We start from the raw sequence: 18064 nt of genomic DNA, 5'->3' as shown, positions 1-18064 counted from the left end.
CGGTAAATGGCTGGGAACTCTGCTGCCAGTATTTTACTGTAAAATTTACAAGACATTTTTTACAGTGTAGAGCACAGTGCTGAAGGCAAATACACAAATTATATGAATGACTTTACTGTTTATGACATTTCTATTATTTTAACATAAGCCTTTAGATTTTAGATCACTTTAAGATTAAGAAAGACATTCTTTTGATCAGGTGTAATCACAGCGCTAGGAGCCTAGAGGCAGATCAAGCGTTTAAAAATGCTTGCCAATGGCAAAACACCTGACCTTTGTTCTCCGAGCATGTGCTCCACCTGTGGAAACTGCAGCTCTTCTTGTGGAGCCCAGCTGCGCCTATGTGAGCTTAACTACACATGTATGTGATTATTGTTTCTAATCATTTAGATCGAAGGGCTTAAGCAGGTCTAATTAAACGGGACGCTGCCCTCAGGGCGACAGCGCTGGAGTGGATCCGCGAGCCTCGGTCTGCCGCCTACACGTCAGTGGACACATTTGGGCTTAACTAACTCTCCGCGCTCCCCCCGGAATACAAATGACAAGTGGAAGGAGCCAGGGAGAAGATGGAGAAAACGGAGAGAATGAGCCAGCGTTCCCTGCGGTGAAGGCAACAGAAAACAGATCTATCCCTGTCCTCCAGCACTCAGTGACGAGACTGAGTTTCTGTGGACAATAAAAGAAACATATCCCCACCAGAAAGATATCAACAAACCTTACAGGCAGAAGTACATAGCAACTGCTATGTAGTCTTTAGTCAAATGATTATCTGATCTAATGGCCAATGATTTCATTTGCATTCCCTTTAGATTAGTGCTAACATTGGATTAGAATCAGAATCACTTTATTGACCACGGTGCCACTTTATAGCCCAATCCGTGCAGTGAAATACACATTCACACACACACTACTGAACACTAGGGGGCAGTGAGCACACACGCCCAGAGCGGAGAGCAGCACTAGCCACGGTGCCCAGGGAGCAGGGGGTTAGGTGCTTTGCTCACTAGGGGCACCTCGGGGATGACCAATTATGAATGGGATAGAAGATGGATGACAGGCGTCTACACTGTCTGAAAAATTGTCACTCTTTTGGCACCATCAAGGGTACATAATCATTCAGTATCTTTAATTATGGAGCATAATTGTACCATATTCAATATATTTGTAGATTTTATATTTATGTTGATTTTATGCCCAATTTAATTTCCTTTTATTTTACAGTTATATATACATATATCATTCATTCATTATCTGTAACCCTTATCCACTTCAGGGTCGCGGTGGGTCCAGAGCCTACCTGGAATCATTGGACACAAGGCAGGAATACACCCTGGAGGGGGCGCCAGTCCTTTACAGGGCAACACACACTCAAACATTCACTCACACACTCACACCTACGGACACTTTTTGAGTTGCCAATGCACCTACCAACATGTGTTTTTGGACTGTGGAAGGAAACCGGAGCACCCGGAGGAAACCCACGCAGACACAGGGAGAACACACCACACTCCTCACAGACAGTCACCTGGAGGAAACCCACGCAGACACAGGGAGAACACACCACACTCCACACAGACAGTCACCCGGAGGAAACCCACGCAGACACAGGGAGAACACACCACACTCCTCACAGACAGTCACCCGGAGGAAACACACGCAGACACAGGGAGAACACACCACACTCCTCACAGACAGTCACCCGGAGGAAACCCACTCAGACACAGGGAGAACACACCACACTCCTCACAGACAGTCACCCGGAGGAAACCCACACAGACACAGGGAGAACACACCACACTCCTAACAGTCACCTGGAGCGGGACTCGAACCCACCAAAAAAGAAAAGAATGCAATGTAACTTTAGGGAACACAACTGGACGTTAACTCCATTGTTTTACCTTTAAAAATAATAATATACCTTTTTTCCGAGAGTGTACAATCAGTGCCGATCTAAAGTAAGTGTAATACTTCTCCCTTTGCCCCAATTACAGCTTCCGTCTTTTTACAGATTCTTGCTTTCACTTTCACAAAGAAATCCGCAGGGATATTTCCCAGATATTTCCCACCGCCTCCAAAGTTCAGAATCAGATTCTGGATGCATTTTCTGCTTCTCATGATGCAAACACACCTGTATACATTCTATTCCTCTGAGTCCATCACAATGCAGTCTTCTTTTAAGTCTATTTTTTTTAGGTAAAGGCTTCCTGACAGCTCCACGTTCTTTCAGATTCATAGTTTTTAGTTGTCCTAGCACAGTGGAATGATGGACACAGACAGCTGTGTGTGTTTTCAAATTAGATCTCTCTCTCTCTAACATATATTTTGGAAATCCACTTTTGGAATTTACAGTTCACTGATCACGATGCGCTGGACTGTGGCTCTCTCAGCTCTGCCCTAACATCTACTGTAAGACATAATAAAGCACTGTAGAGCCGAGAAGAGTACTTGGCTCTGTACGATGACCATCCAGATGTCCCTGAATGGCTCCACGATGAGGCTGAGTCCTGCTGGAACGGGCTTTTAAAGAGATTGAATGAAGTCCTGACCAAAAAAATTAGCTTGTTTTTTCTGCTGATTTAACTCTCTTGCTTTTTAATTAGAAAAGTTAAGTATTGGTTTTTAAAATGCCAAAGCGCTGGCCTGCGTCCCGGCCAGCGGAGAGAGCTTTAAAAAAAAAAAAGAGCTTATTAATCACTAGGCAGACAAAAATCTGTTGTCCTAAGGGGCATAGCTCACACCCACCGGGCCTGGGCACAGGCTCACTGCCCAGAACACGCCAGCAAAACAACAGACGGCAGCGGAGGAGTTTTAGATTCTTAGTGGAGGTAGTAGCGATAGAACAATAGCATTTTCTTGTCAGTGTTAGCATTGGTGCACAAACGTACAAGTCTTTCAGGGACAGTTACTTTGACAGTGTAAAAACGATCTTTTTTTAGGTCTTTCAGAGCTCACATTTCTAGGCTGCAGAAAAAGGCCCAAGCTCTTGCAGCGGTGAGCATGCGATCTTTGTATCATAAACGTGCTTTTATTATCATTGCATGTGGTACAGCAAAAGTGTGCCTACATATTTAAATTCGAGACATCATGTCTTATTCACATGTACAAAAACACACAACAGCTGCACTGAAATTAGCCTCTGGCTCCATTCAGCCTCTTTTCATTGGAAGCCTTCTCCCTCTGACCTTCTTTTCTTTTTTAGCCGTAGCAGCTGCACCCCTCTCCGACTCTAGGTGTGAGTCCCTAGCTGCAGCACAGATTAGCATGCAGGTAAGACATCCTATTATTTTGTTACGTCTCAATGACACATAGGTCCCAAGGCGGCTTCTCTAAACTTTAGGCCACGGCTGCCTCACGTTACTGGTTTATTGATGAAAAATATTATCATTTGAAAAACATTCTCAACGCTATGCAAATATGCAACTAGCTGTTTTATGCAATTTGTCTCCACAAGAGGGCTCCCTCTCATTTAACCCCCCCCCCCCCTCCACTTTTAGAAAAACAAAAAAGAGATTGAGAAAAAGAAATTACGGAAGCCCTGAAGGTCAAGATAAATAAAAAAGTTTAATGTATGTTCCTGAGACTAAGTTCCACATTCATTATTTTTTTCTGCCTGTTCTACACACCAAAACAGTCTTCTAAAACCACTTGTACAATGTTAGCAATCAAAAACATAATAATTTTTTTCCCCTTCCACAATTGTTTTTCCTTCTATTCTTCTATATATTTGTTAAGGTAAGAAAGGCTAATGGTTAGCATGCTCTTCCAGCTTTGGCCAGCAGGGGGGTTTAAAAGGTTTTCGTTCATACCCAGATAAAAAAGGGAGTAAAATTTTATTACCTAGGAGGAGCTAGGTGTTAAGAATTAGCATGCTGTACCAGCTTTGACCACAAGGGAGCAGACCAACTCAAAACAGTGCCCAGTGCGGAAATACAAGCAAACTGGTCGTCATAGACTCTGGAGAGACAAAGAGTTCAGCTGTTCTTATTTATAAATACAGTAATCCCTCATTTTTTGTGGGAAATGCATTCCAAGACCATCCGCGAAAAAACGATTTTCCGCGAAGTAGAGGAAAGATATTTTTTATGTATTTAACGAGTATTTGGACTTTTAAAACCCTCCCTGTTACTGTTAACAACCCTCCCTTTGCATTAAACAGTCGTTCTATAATGTTTTTCAGCTGGAACTACATGTGATATCCTACCAGTTTCTTTAATAGAGTCATTCCTAAGCTGTGATTTAGCGTCAGTAAATTTCACTCAGATGTGGACATGAACAATACATGTTCTGTACATAAGAAACACTTGTAAATGATATATTTTCTCACCTACAGGCCTAGTCTAATACATGTAAGTAATAAAAAAAATACTTTTGGCTATTCATTTTTCACGGTTTTCCTAGATTTTCCATCAATATCGCGTTATAGCGGCCATAAGCCCCTTGAAAAAAACGCGAAGTAGCGAATCCACGAAAGATGAACCGTGAAGTAGCGAGGGATTACTGTGTATAACTTATGATTAAGTCAAAAATTTGTTGTGTATAAGAGGCAGAAAAAAATAAATAATGTGGAACTTCGTCTCAGAAACATACATTAAACTTTTTTATTCACCTTGACCTTCCGGGTTTCCTTAGGAAATCTAACAAAGAAGCTTCTGGTGTTCTCAGAACAGTGGACTGGCCGCCCCAGAGCCCAGACCTCAACATCTGAATGTGCCCCGGACTACTTACATGGTGAGAAACAGAATGTGTGACCAATGAAGCCCATCTGATAATGCAACAATGTGTGTGTGCACTGGGTTTGTTTTATGCAGTCAATAAGCTGCCCCATCTGATGTTAGTTAGAGGGCAACAAGAATCTGGACCCATCCCAGGATGTCCATCTGGTCCCCCAACGAATTCAGCTGACCAGTTTAAACACTGTTACTAAGAGTCGGGCTACACTCATTCTGGCCTGACCCAAGTTCATTGAACCCTATCCATCACCACATTACCACAACAGGTTTCGAGTCCCCCCTTTGGCTGGCCAGGTGTTGAGGTGGGCACCTGCGGGCTTGGCCAGTGGAGCTGTGTCTTAATGAGCGCGGGGCCGGCCCTCCTGTTTATGCTAAATCAATTAATCAGCCATCATTATGCACACTGGTCCTGAGTAATTGCGGGCTGGCGCGAGGAGCGTAATGATAATGGGAGAGCGAAAGCGTTCTCATTAGTGGGGAGAAGTGGGCGACCACCCCTATAATGAGCCCACCAGTACACAGAACCCCCCACCCCCCTTCCAGCTGCGCCCCCTCTCACAGCTCCCGTTCACTGGGGAAAAGAATGCTCAAGTGGGCTGATCCACAGCAAACACCAGAGTGGGAAATACATGCAGTAGGTAGAGGCTTTAAAAGGATGTCTTACACTAAACATACACTAAACATGTGGACAGTTTCTCACAGACAATCGACCTACCAACATGTGTGTTGTTTAGACTGTGGGAGGAAGCCAGAGCCCAGAGAGGAGGTAACCCATGCAGGCACTGAGAGAAAACACCACACATTAATGATACTGACCCGAGGCAAGGATCGAACTCATGTCCCTAGGACGTCCATCTCCCCACCCTCTGAGTTGAGGCCCTTGGGGGTAACTAGTTTACCACTGTGCTGTTGCTTTTGTCAGTTTGCTGCTCATTGATTTATCCATAGATAAAAGGCCTGTTGCTATGGTTGCTACATAATCAGCTGTGAGCTGCACTTTATAGAACAACTAAAAAAAATTGTTCACTGTCATAATTATTGTTCTGCGACCCTGAATGAATTAAGTGGAAAAGGTGATGATGATGATGATAAATATTGTCTGCGTGATTTATTGTTCCTTTAATAAAAAAACAAATACACAGACACTATTATGTTTTAAACAGAATATTGCCTGTTTGCCCACATTTCCTTCGTCTGTGTTTTATTTTTCTCTTGTCAGGGATCCATATGCTGTCCGCCACATGCTGGTGTGAATCGGGAGGGTGTTGTACCCACTGGGGTCTGAGAAAACGTGACCCAGAGGACAAAATAAAAAACCCTGACCTTCCTCCGTCTGCTCTGGTGATCTGCGCACCCGGAGCATTCCGGGGATCTGCTGTAGCAGTGCTGATGAGCGCTGGGGAATGTGTGTGAGCAGGGATCCAGAATGGAACAGCGTCATTATTGCTCGCTCGGTGGCCCTTTCACATCAAAACGGCAGATGAACTCCGACAGCTTTCAGCCACTAAACACCAGAGGAGCCCACATCGCCATAACGACGGAGTCAGGAGCGTGGAAAATAAATGCAAATGGAAAAAAATCTTAATCAGAGGATACAAATCATCCTGTAATCTCTGACAGGTTTAAAAGCATCCATCAAAGGTTTGGGGAATTGATTTAACTTCTTTAAAAAAAATGTCCTGTTCTAAAACCTGATTGGCTGAATCTTAAATACGTTAATACACTATAGCAGCTCGTCTTATAGGTGTTGGATAGAGCCTGTTCCTCCGGAGAAAGCAGGTCCACAGGGCACAACCCTCTACCTGATGCTTGGCATGAAACACGAAGAGTCAAAGGGTATCTAAGTAGCACCACACTGTATTGGAATTACTCCACAGCAATTACTGTCAGAATATAAACACTACACTTACAGTAGATTCATACTGTACTGGAATTACTCCACAATTATTGCTGTAAGACAGTAAAGACCACAATTCACACTGGACAGACATCACTCCACGTGGTTACTGCCAGACTATAAACTAGGGATGCGCCGATCCGATATTCAGTATCGGTATTGGTCCGATTCTGGCCTAAATTGCTGGATCGGATATCAGAAAGGAACAAAACATGCAATCCGATCCATTAAAATAATTTGCAACATGCCGTAAACCAATGCAGCACTTTCGCATAGGACCGGCAGGCATCACGTGATAGAGCGACTGATGTCAGAGGCCTGTAAACACGTCAGCAGTGTGGAGTTACTTCACAATCAACGAAGAAAACAGCAAGACCGCTGAGTGTAATCTGTGTGATGCTACTGTCTCACGAGGTGGTAGCAGTGTTGGGAACTTTAACACCACGAACATGATTAAACACTTACAGAAACACCACGGAAAGCAGTACACGGAATTTATCAAGGCCTCGAACGCTAAGAAGACAACAAACGCTGCTGGAAAACATTTTTTTCAAAGCAATTATTTTTCCAAAAAATCGGATTAGTATCGGTATTGGCAGATACCCGAATGTAAAATATCGGTATCGGTATCGGACCTAAAAAAAGTGGTATCGTGCCATCCCTACTATAAACACTGCACATGCTGTAAAACCATATCAATTCATACTGGATTATGACCACAGTTCTTGTCTGTACTGATAGCTATTGAAGTACCTCCGTAAGTAAATCTAATGCAGTCCACCCCTCGTTTGAAGGTTCTTCAGACAAACAGAAGCACTCTGTCTTGTTCTCTAAAGCCTAGAGCCTATTCATCACGTTCCACGAGTGCGCTGTTATGCTGTTAACACATAAAAGAGATCTTTTCATCCTCAGCCGTTTCCTCCCTCGTCCAGTCGCAGTTGTTAGCCTTTAAAATGGAGCTCAGGCGTTGGTCAAATTTCTGCACCTTTAATGATCTCAGTCACTGAGCGGATCTGTGTGTGTGTGGGTGGTTCCTTAAGGCTCTGCGCCTTTCACTCCATCATCTAATTGCTTCTGCTGCAGCCACACACACACACACACACACACACACACACACACACACACCGCTCCATAGATGAGAAAGCCAATAGTGAGGTCAGCGAATGGGCCAAACACGCTTAATAGGTAAAAATAAGTGTAACAAATGAGGAGGCAGAGCTGTATACAGCAGCAAAGTAAGACACTGTACACACACAGGACACACACACACACAGTTTCATTAGCAACCATTACACAAAGCCTCCTGACACTGAGATCAAGCTTGTTAGTGCAGAATTAACAAGGCTGAAAGTGGCAGAGTGGTCCTCACTGTCACTGCAAATTCTCCTCAAACACACACATACACACACACACACACACACACACACACACACACACACACACACATACAGTATTAGTGACAAATATGACCAACTAAGATGTAATAATATATTGGAAAGGTCTGGAAGCAAATGGATTCCAAAACCCTGTTCATTTTTATCCCAGAGGAAGTCCGGCATAGACCCGAAACTCCTGATATGGGAATGATGCAGGCTCCGGAGCTACAGTCTACATCAGCCCCAAATCTCACACGCTACACAAACCCTAACTCCTGCTGGATCATTTGGGCTGTGGTGACTCACACTTGGATGTCCAGCATGATCCTCTTGTCCTCCTCCACGTGGATGCCCCAGATGCAGTCCTGCCCTTTGTCGTAGGCCTCGGGCCAGTTCGGCGAGAGGACCACTCCGGCAGAGTCTGTGATCTCCCCGCTGCACACAGCTGACGTACACACACACACACACACACACACACACACACACAATATTAAATCAATAACATACTGGTCTTTGACTGGTCTCTGTGGCAGTGGTCACTCACCACGGCAGGCCGGCTCTGTCTCGTTCCACTGAGGGTTCTCAGGGTCCACACACTCAATGGTGACAGAACCCTGTTCCAGAGTGTACCCCGGCTCACAGGAGAACTCCACCACCGTCCCCACCCCGTATGACACATCACTGCTGGAGAAATTCCCATACTTCACAAAGGGCTTGTAGCATGTGCCCTCCGCGAAAGCTGCAAACGCACACACACACACACACACACACTCAGGAATGAGGACTGATCAGCTCTTAAATCATCTAACTCTGAATTTCTTACTATCCCTACTTTTAGATCTTGGTCGATCTTACAGCTTTGCTTTAGCATCTCACTTCAAAAAGCATTGTTAAAGCATTGTTTGATATATTAATATTATAATTGTTAAAATTAATGGGTTAATAATAATGGGAATGGTTGGTGATAATAACTTCCTGTTTGTGGCACATTAATATATGGGGGGGGGGGGGGGGGGGGGGGCTTTTCAAGATGGGTGGTGACCATGGCGGCCATTTTGAAGTCGGCCATTTTGGATCCAACTTTTGCTTTTTCAATGGGAAGAGGGTCATGTGACACATCAAACTTATTGGGAATTTCTGTATATAAGCAACGTTTGGACTGTAAATCATTACTGATTTTGCGAAAGGTGGTACATAAGTTGAACTAATTATAATTATTGTTATTGCTGTTATTACTAATATTAATCTCGGTACCTTCATATCTGATGGCCACTCCAGTGCAGGTCCCTGTTTCGTCAGTGGTGAACTCCACAAAAAAGTGTCTGCCTGTGCTCACCACCCCTTCGTTGGGAAGATACTCCACTTCGTATGAGTCGTACACGGGGGGTGAGTCGATGTTGTTGCCGTTCTTGATCAGGAGCCTGCACACACACAAACACAAATGTGTCGGCGTTCAGAGAGAAACTGTAGGAGGAAACATCAGAAAGGCTTTTAAGTCCAGCGTCCTCTGCTTTTTGTGTTTCATCGTCGGAGGAAAGCATGGTGGTGGAGCAGCTTCATTAAAGAGCCATTTGTCCGACTTGAGACACTGCAGTTACAGTACAGAAATGTAATTAAACCTCCACTTCCCGTATCTCTGCCTGCGCTTCTGTGCTCACTCCATTAATAAGCATGCGGGGAAGCTCTTAATTATGCGCACTGACACGGAGAGGCTGAGGACTCCACAGATGGAGCATCAGGGACTTGGGGCTGGGAGGGTGTGTGTGTGTGTGTGTGTGTGAGGCACTTTGTTACCAGGGTCTTTTGTGTGAGAGGTTGGGGGCTGGACCCTTGGCAGAGGCAAGCGCCAGCAGAAAACATCCAGCCGTTGGGCAGTGTCCAGAGCACTGATCTAACAAGCCTGGGATCAGTGGTGGGATTATATCGCTTTCACCTGCTCTTCTGATCTCCTGTTTCCCACCGCTGAAGTCTCATTTGTAAAGGCCCGTCCTGAACTGGTAGACCACCAGCTGAGCTACCACCTTAACAAACCAGCCACAGTTTTGTTTGGACAGTAAATTAGTCAAACCCATTAGGACAGTACCACCTTAAATCCATGTTTATCCCACTGTAAAAATAATAATAAAAAAAGGTTGTTTTTCCCCCACTGACAAGTGCCCCTTTATATTGAATGGGGATATTTCCCAGAATGCAATAATCGATACCTAGACCAGAAAACAGCACGTACCTGTCGTCGTCCTCAGCCAGAGCCACTTTCTCAAAGTGGATGTGCAGTCTGTGGCCCTCAGGGGCCTCCAGCACCCAGTGGCAGGTGAGGTTGTTACTGTAGTTTCCTGGAAATCCAGGCGAGATGATACGTCCTAGTGTTGCGTTTTTCACCATCCCCCCACATGCAGCTGTAGACAACACACACACACACACACACACAAGAGAGATGGGTGTTCGAGGAGGGGACAGAGAGAGGAAAAATAAGAGGAAAGTGAGAGTGAGAGAGAGAGAGAGAATAGAAGGTTAGCAAGCAATAGATAGTAAGTAGGAGATAACAGAATATAACAGTAACCAAACACTGCAAAGTCCCCTTGGAAAAAAGAGGCAATCTGAGGAGGACAGGAAGAATGAAATAGGGCAAGAGATAAAGAGATGGAGTGGTGTTTGTGTCTGTTCGTATATGGATAAAAGAAAGAGAGAGAGAGAGAGAGAGATAAAGACAGTGACTATGATGAGTATCTGTGGAAGTGTCAGTATATTAGTCTTCCATTATCAAGCACACATTAATCAACCAAAGAATTATAGTCCGTTCTCAACAAAGGAACACTTTGTTGGCCAGGACCCCCACAGAGCAGGTACAATTTGGGTGGTGTGTCATATTCAGCGCTGCAGACACACTGATGTAGTGGGGGTGTGTTAGTGTGTGTTGTGCTGAGTCAAGCCGACCAGACACAGCAGTAGCTCCTGGAGTTTACAACAACACTGTTCACTCACTGTCCACACACGGACATAACACACATAACAATGTATGCAGAGCAACAATAAACTACAGTCTGTAATATGGTACACTGTAAAAAATTGCTGTAAATTTACAGCAAGTCTGCTACAGTATTTTATTGTAAATCGCAGTATTTACAGTAAATTATTGTATTATTCAATTACAGTAATATGCTCTAAATGTGAAATACAGTAGTGTTCCTGTAAAAATACGGTAAATGCCTGGAAACTCTGCTGCCAGTATTTTACTGTAAAATTTACAATACATTTTTTACAGTGTAATTGACACTGATAAAATCTACGATCATTGTAGCGAAAATGTCATTTAAATATTAAGGTTTATCTATGTATATATATTGAACTGAAGGCAGATTTATTTTAATATTTTTAACAAATAGGTGAACTACTTAGCTTCTAAACTACTTTCAAAATAAAAGCCCCCTTCCCTTCGCACTGAAAAGGTTTCATTGGTCTTCCGTACATTTAGCAATTGCTCTAAATGCCTGTGAGCTGTTGTTAAATGTCATTACTGATGAACAATGTAAGGCTACTATGACATTCAATTCATCTTCATTATATTCACAGACTCCAAGATATCAATTAACACCTTAACAGATGGTCCAAAGAACAGAGATTTATGATGGGTCATCTATCCCGACAAAAGATAATCACCTGTGATTTATTGCTTGAAGCATGAGTCTCCATTTGAGGCTCCGTACACAGGTGTTACTGAGAGGAAACTAAAAACAGACACACTCCTGGATATAAAGGTCTTTGAATGGAATCTCTGGAGCAATGGTTAGGCGAGCTGCCTTTGGTTCCCTAAAGATACTTTCCATTAAAATGCGGGTTCTTACAAAGAATCCAGTTGTGTCAGTTAGGGGAACCTCCAGTTATCAGAAGCCCTAGGACTGAACAAATGATCTAAGTGTATTTTTACACAACAATTCTGACTCCTCTCAGACTGGTTTCTTACTCTGCCTTTTAGACTGAAATATGCAAATGACCAGTTTTTTGATTGGATGCCCACTATTGCCCCTCATTCAGAAAACAGTCCAGGATGAAACATCTTAGTTAATATTAGCAAGACTGAATATGTAGATGTACACACGTAAGCATTTGGTTTTTGTGACATCACAAAAAGAGTGAATTGCAATTTTCATTTAATATCATCGCAGACCAAAGAAAAACACGTGTCTCCAAAATAGGAACTTTAAAGGAGAAGAAAAAAACTTTCAGTGAAAGAAAAAAGTAATAATGGAGCATTTCTTTTGTCCATTCATCAGGAACGTTCCACACAACGTAAAGGACAGCTGCTGTGTTCAAAGGGAGAACACACCACACTCCTCACAGACAGTCACCCGGAGGAAACCCACGCAGACACAGGGAGAACACACCACACTCCTCACAGACAGTCATCCGGAGGAAACCCACGCAGACACAGGGAGAACACACCACACTCCTCACAGACAGTCACCTGGAAGAAACACACGCAGACACAGGGAGAACACACCACACTCCTCACAGACAGTCACCTGGAGGAAACACACGCAGACACAGAGAGAACACACCACACTACTCACAGACAGTCACCCGGAGGAAACCCACGCAGACACAGGGAGAACACACCACACTCCTCACAGACAGTCACCTGGAGGAAACCCACACAGAAACAGGGAGAACACACTACACTCCTCACACACAGTCACTCAGAGGAAACCCACACAGACACAGAGAGAACACACCACACTCCTCACAGACAGTCACCCGGAGGAAACCCACGCAGACACAGGGAGAACACACCACACTTCTCACAGGCAGTCACCCGGAGGAAACCCACGCAGACACAGAGAGAACACACCACACTCCTCACAGACAGTCACCCGGAGGAAACCCATGCAGAGTGGGACTCGAACCTACAACCTCCAGGTCACTGGAGCTGTGTCACGTGAAGAATCATATTCCAAGAACTAAGGGAGATGACTGAGAGGGGATTTTCGAGGATATCCGCCCTTTAACTTTGTAAGACAGTGAGATGGTAGCTGCTTACCCAGGCACTTGGGCTCTTTGCCGCTCCAGTAGGGCATAGTGGCATTACGGCAGGTGAGGGATGATGGACCCTGGAGCTGGTAACCGGTCAGGCAGAAGAAATAAGCCTCTCCTCCTGCATGGAGACTGCTGACTGATACCTCACCATTAGCTGGGGTCTGAGGGTAGGGACAGCTCAAAACGACGGCTGAGAGAGAGAGAGAGAGATAGAGATTTAGGGTTAGATTTAGATCAATGATCATTCTCAGAACAATGGACTCACCACCCCAGAGCTCAGAACTCAAAATCACTACACGTTTGAGATCAGTTGGACTGTGAGTAGCAGGAAATGCAACCAACCTCTAAGACTCAACTTTGACGGCGGATAACAATATCCCTTCACTCTTCTTATTGGCTAAGTTCACATTACCAGAAGGAAGTGATCAAAATCAAATGCCTGTGTGCATGCTCTTAGTGCTGTGGTCATCAGCCAGCACCGGCAACGATATGCAGGCTCTGTCTCAAATGGCTCCATTCTTCCTGTATCATAAAACGCTGGGGTGATGAAACTACGGCTTCTGAACCAAAATAATGCAGTGAATGTTAGACAAGGAGCCATGCAGGTGAGAGCTGAATATAAATGGATTTACGTTAGACGTGTTCTTACGTTCCCCGTTATTTTAGGACTCTACATAGGGCTTAGGGACCGATTTGGGACAGAGCCACATAAGCGTATCCATGTGTGGAGGTGTGCCATTTCAGGGACAGATTCATTCACATTACAGACAGATACAGGTCACTTTTGAAGGTTACATTTATAACAGCCTTTTGGAACTGACTATTGAGGCTTTGTTTACAGAAAAAACAATAGCATCCATATAAAACTATAAATAAGAATAAACACAGCTGCAGTTTAATCTTTGTCTTGGTGGTCATTTAATGTTAGTATTATGGGATATAAGGTTTGCAGTGTCTGTCTAGCGCAGTAAAAGGTCATGGTAAGTTAAGATCCTGCTGCATGTTAATGGCTGTTTTGGGGGAGACAGGAGAGACTAATTGAGCCAGCCCACATTTCCCATTAGCTTTGAGCTCTGTCTGTTTGAAGAGTGGGTTTAACGTGTCCTCTGTCCATCACACAGGAGGACAAACGCAGGCTGGACCTGAATACCATGTCCTTCGGGTCATTACGGGGAAATCCATTGAGGACCGCTCTCTTAATTCTCCTGAGATGAAGAATCATAATGAAGGATGTTCACTGGAGGAAATGATGGACTGCTTTTTTAAAGCCCAGTAACTGAGGAATATGAGGATGTCTCACACAGTTTGTTGACACTGTTTGTCTTCATTCCCTGCCTCCTTTCCTCATGTACTCAGGGGGAGGAGCTAAGACACGAGGAAAGGAAATGAGACCACCACAGAGCAGGACTGATTTGGCTAGTGGACTATTCTCCATCCAGTAGTGACACTGAGGGCTTTAAAAGCTCGAGCGGCACTGCTGTGTCTGATCCAATAAACATTGATTGTAGGAACATGTAAGTGGGAGTATTGCTGTCTATTACTGTGTAGAACTGGATCAAGTGTGGCTGCTAAACCTTGCCTGCCTTGTCGGGTCTTGGATGTGTTTCCTCTGAGTCCTGCTCCAGTCAGACTCATATATAAACAGGAAGGCAAGATGAATGGGTTCGTGCCTCTTGCAGTGTCACTGACCACCTGCTGAAGCGAGTCTGCCTCCGACGTCTGGCACAAGCCATTAGCCGTGAGGGTGATAGAGAGGTGTGACCTTGGCTGTGATGGTGGCCATTAAACAGTACCCCTAACCATCCTCCAATGACTGTCCTAGCATTGCAAGATGGACAGGGCACTATTTTGAAACTCAGCACGCTTGGAGGAGAACACTAATTGCCCGATTTTAATGGATCTGTTTTAAAAAACTGCCCATCTCCTTCCCAACTCTTCCCCAGCCTCCACTGTGTTGTAGTGCACCCGTGTAGCTTTCTCAGAGGAGATTTATAGTGGCAGAAGTAGCATCTTCAATTCCATTCGAAGGGAGTAATAACTGCCTCTTAAACTCCCCACTCTTCTCACCGGAGTGCAACAAATATCAGCATTAAAGCCCACTAGCTCTACGGCCCACCACACAGCCGACACCAGGCATTAAAGCAGAGCTCTTCAGGAAGCAATCCCAGACCCCTACACTCTCGCTGCTAGAAGCACTTCAGAACCAGAGCCTTGAGGGTGGGAAGCTCTCGGAAAGCAATCAAACTCAATAAGAGCAACAGACAGCAACAAGCTGAACTGGTGTTTATTAGGGAGCTGGGGGTATTATTCCAGCAGACTGATGGTTTTACTGGCTGTAGATATGTTTGTCTCTCTCCTACCAGCATAGAGCGCTGCAGCGTACTGTGATTGATGGAGCAGCTGCAGATGAGCCCATGGTCACCAAGTCAAATGGCAAGTGTTGGCTGGAATACTGTATCACAGGGCTGTGGAGCAGGGGGACATTCTTTTGAGTGATGGAGCATCAGTCAGTAACTGTGGGACCTGACCGCACTAAGCCTTTTTCCAGCAGAAGAACTCTGGTTCTTGAATTCTTGTGATTTCCAGCGATCCAGTCCCTGTTTGGACCGGTTTTGATGAGAACTAAGGATGCATCATCAGTGGCGGGGCGATGTGGGAGTGCTGGGTTCCAGAGGCTGAATTCAGCGCCAGAGCCAGAGATAAACAGTAAGAGTTGGTTTATCCCAATGCAGTCCTCCAAGTGGGTGGTCGTTCCTGGTTGGGAGCACGCTACGCGTGTTTGGCTTCTGCTTCTTGCCAGTGTGTGTGTGTGGATTGAATGTGGAATGGAATGCACATTCTGTGCAGTGTTGGTTGTGAAGCATCCAAGGGTATCTAGGATGGCGCAGCAGGTAGGTGTCGCAGTCACACAGCTCCAGGGACCTGGAGGTTGTGGGTTCGATTCCCGCTCCGGTGACTGTCTGTGAGGAGTGTGGTGTGTTCTCCCTGTGTCTGCGTGGGTTTCCTCCGGGTGACTGTCTGTGAGGAATGTGGCGTGTTCTCCCTGTGTCTGCGTGGGTTTCCTCCGGGTGACTGTCTGTGAGGAGTGTGGTGTGTTCTCCCTGTGTCTGCGTGGGTTTCCTCCAGGTGACTGTCTGTGAGGAGTGTGGTGTGTTCTCCCTGTGTCTGCTTGGGTTTCCTCCAGGTGACTGTCTGTTAGGAGTATGGTGTGTTCTCTCTGTGTCTGCTTGGATTTCCTCTGGGTGACTGTCTGTGAGGAGTGTGGTGTGTTCTCCCTGTGTCTGCGTGGGTTTCTTCTGGGTGCTCTGGTTTTCTCCCACAGTCCAAAAACACACGTTGGTAGGTGGATTGGCGAGTCAAAAGTGTCCGTAGGTGTGAGTGTGTGAGTGAATGTGTGTGTGTGTGTGTGTCTGTGTTGCCCTGTGAAGGACTGGCGCCCCCTCCAGGGTGTATTCCTGCCTTGCGCCCAATGATTCCAGGTAGGCTCTGGACCCACTGCGACCCTGAACTGGATAAGGGTTACAGATAATGAATGAATGAATTAATATTTACAGAGGGTTCTGTATGCCCCAGAAAACACACAGATATTTTTCCTGTTTGATTTCCATTTACTTCCTTTCTTTTCCACTTAGAAATCAGATTATGGATCATATCCCTTTTTCCATTTTCCCCTTTTCAGTACTAAACATGCACAGATCTTTTTGGTTCGCTGGTCTTTTGCCAATGAATGAGGAAATTATAATATGCTGAAAAATGACCACGTTCAGCTCCACTTTGTGATACAACTTTATTTGAGGCTCTGTGCTCTTTCTGGAGCTTCTTTAGCTTGACAGGACCCTGGACATTGTCACAGTTTGCACTGAAGGATCTATTCTTCTTTGGTTCCAGCTGGGAACACACGTTTCTGGTTTAACAACCAAGTCATGTTGGTGGAAACATGTAGAACGGTTCCAAATTTAATTTGCAAACAGGAACCAAACTTGATCCTTGTTGGTGGAAAATGACTAACTAATGCTCTAACGGCTGTTCTCAAATCCTCACAACAATGTTACTGCAGCAGAAGGGGCACGGACCCCTGCTAATATTCATTAGCCACATATTTTTGACCAGCAAGGCTGACTCTGTGGTCAGACCCGCACAGGCGCTAACAGAACAGATACATACATAATTCCAGGATAGTTGTTTCTAGTGGTCAGCAAACACTTATCCTAGCGACCTTAACACAGGTTAACCTCCTGTTCATAATTCTGAGGGCCCTACTTCATCCCAGTCGTGCAATGACGTAGATCCGGCTGCTCTGAGCCACACTTTCCGAGCAGCCTCTGCTCAGCTGGGTTATTGTCATTTCATCTTTATTAGTCCATCAGCCCCATATGAGCCTGGGCCTTGGCTTATTGGGGGGCGGGGGGCGGTGGGGTGCCCGGAGGCAAGTCGTAATGTTGAGCCAATCTCGGGAGAATTAAATAACAGGCGCTTGCTGTCTCCATTTCCGTGGTAAGTCATGGTGCTTTGCAGCCCATAAAGCCTGATTGTCTTGCAATTACTAATAATGACTCTGCAGCCGGCGCAGTCGGGCAGATTAGTTGCCGGCGGGGCTGCGGGCAACAGATGCCAGTGTCTTCTAATACTCGTTACGCAGAACGAGATAATGGTTTCAGCATAGCTCTGAGACTGATGGAAGGCTTCATGCTAAGACCTGGGGTCTCGTGAAATACACCTCAGACCTCAGACTTATGAAAATGTCATCTTTTCAGCCACTTTGCGGAACACTGTTAGCAATGATTCCTGTAGAATCTGTATATTTCTGTAGTTTGCTGCTGGGGTTAAGAGGCTAATGTTGCTAACCCATTATGGCAGCATTTAACATTAGGTGTAAATAAGCATGTAGCATTGCATATCTAACTTCATACACAGGCCAGTGGCACTGGGTTTGATCCATCTCTGCATGGTGCTTGGCATCTAGCATGATGATATTAGGTTGTAATCGTCTCTACAAGGACAGCGACCTGGGAGGATGGAGGCAAACACAT

The 18064-nt window shown here is 45.1% G+C and overlaps 1 protein-coding gene across 5 annotated transcripts in view; it reads right to left on the bottom strand.

Moving 5' to 3' along the window:
• sez6a (seizure related 6 homolog a) overlaps positions 1-18064 on the bottom strand; it is a 152148-nt gene that overhangs the window by 16044 nt on the left and 118040 nt on the right. For all 5 annotated transcript variants that reach the window (XR_010796131.1, XM_066651405.1, XM_066651404.1 and 2 more), the window contains exons 5-9: positions 13039-13224; positions 10231-10399; positions 9258-9424; positions 8548-8742; positions 8310-8448 (exon numbers count right to left, since the gene is read on the bottom strand). Coding sequence is in view for 4 of the 5 variants with exons in the window: in XM_066651405.1 (XP_066507502.1) it covers positions 8310-8448; positions 8548-8742; positions 9258-9424; positions 10231-10399; positions 13039-13224 (856 nt within the window). In the remaining variant the exon portion in view is untranslated. The remainder of the gene's footprint in view (positions 1-8309; positions 8449-8547; positions 8743-9257; positions 9425-10230; positions 10400-13038; positions 13225-18064) is intronic.

This window comes from Hoplias malabaricus, chromosome 18 (genome assembly GCF_029633855.1).
Source record: "Hoplias malabaricus isolate fHopMal1 chromosome 18, fHopMal1.hap1, whole genome shotgun sequence".
NCBI classification, from domain to species: domain Eukaryota; kingdom Metazoa; phylum Chordata; class Actinopteri; order Characiformes; family Erythrinidae; genus Hoplias; species Hoplias malabaricus.
Note: the sequence above shows the minus strand (reverse complement) of the source record. Positions and strands in the feature narration are given on the sequence as shown.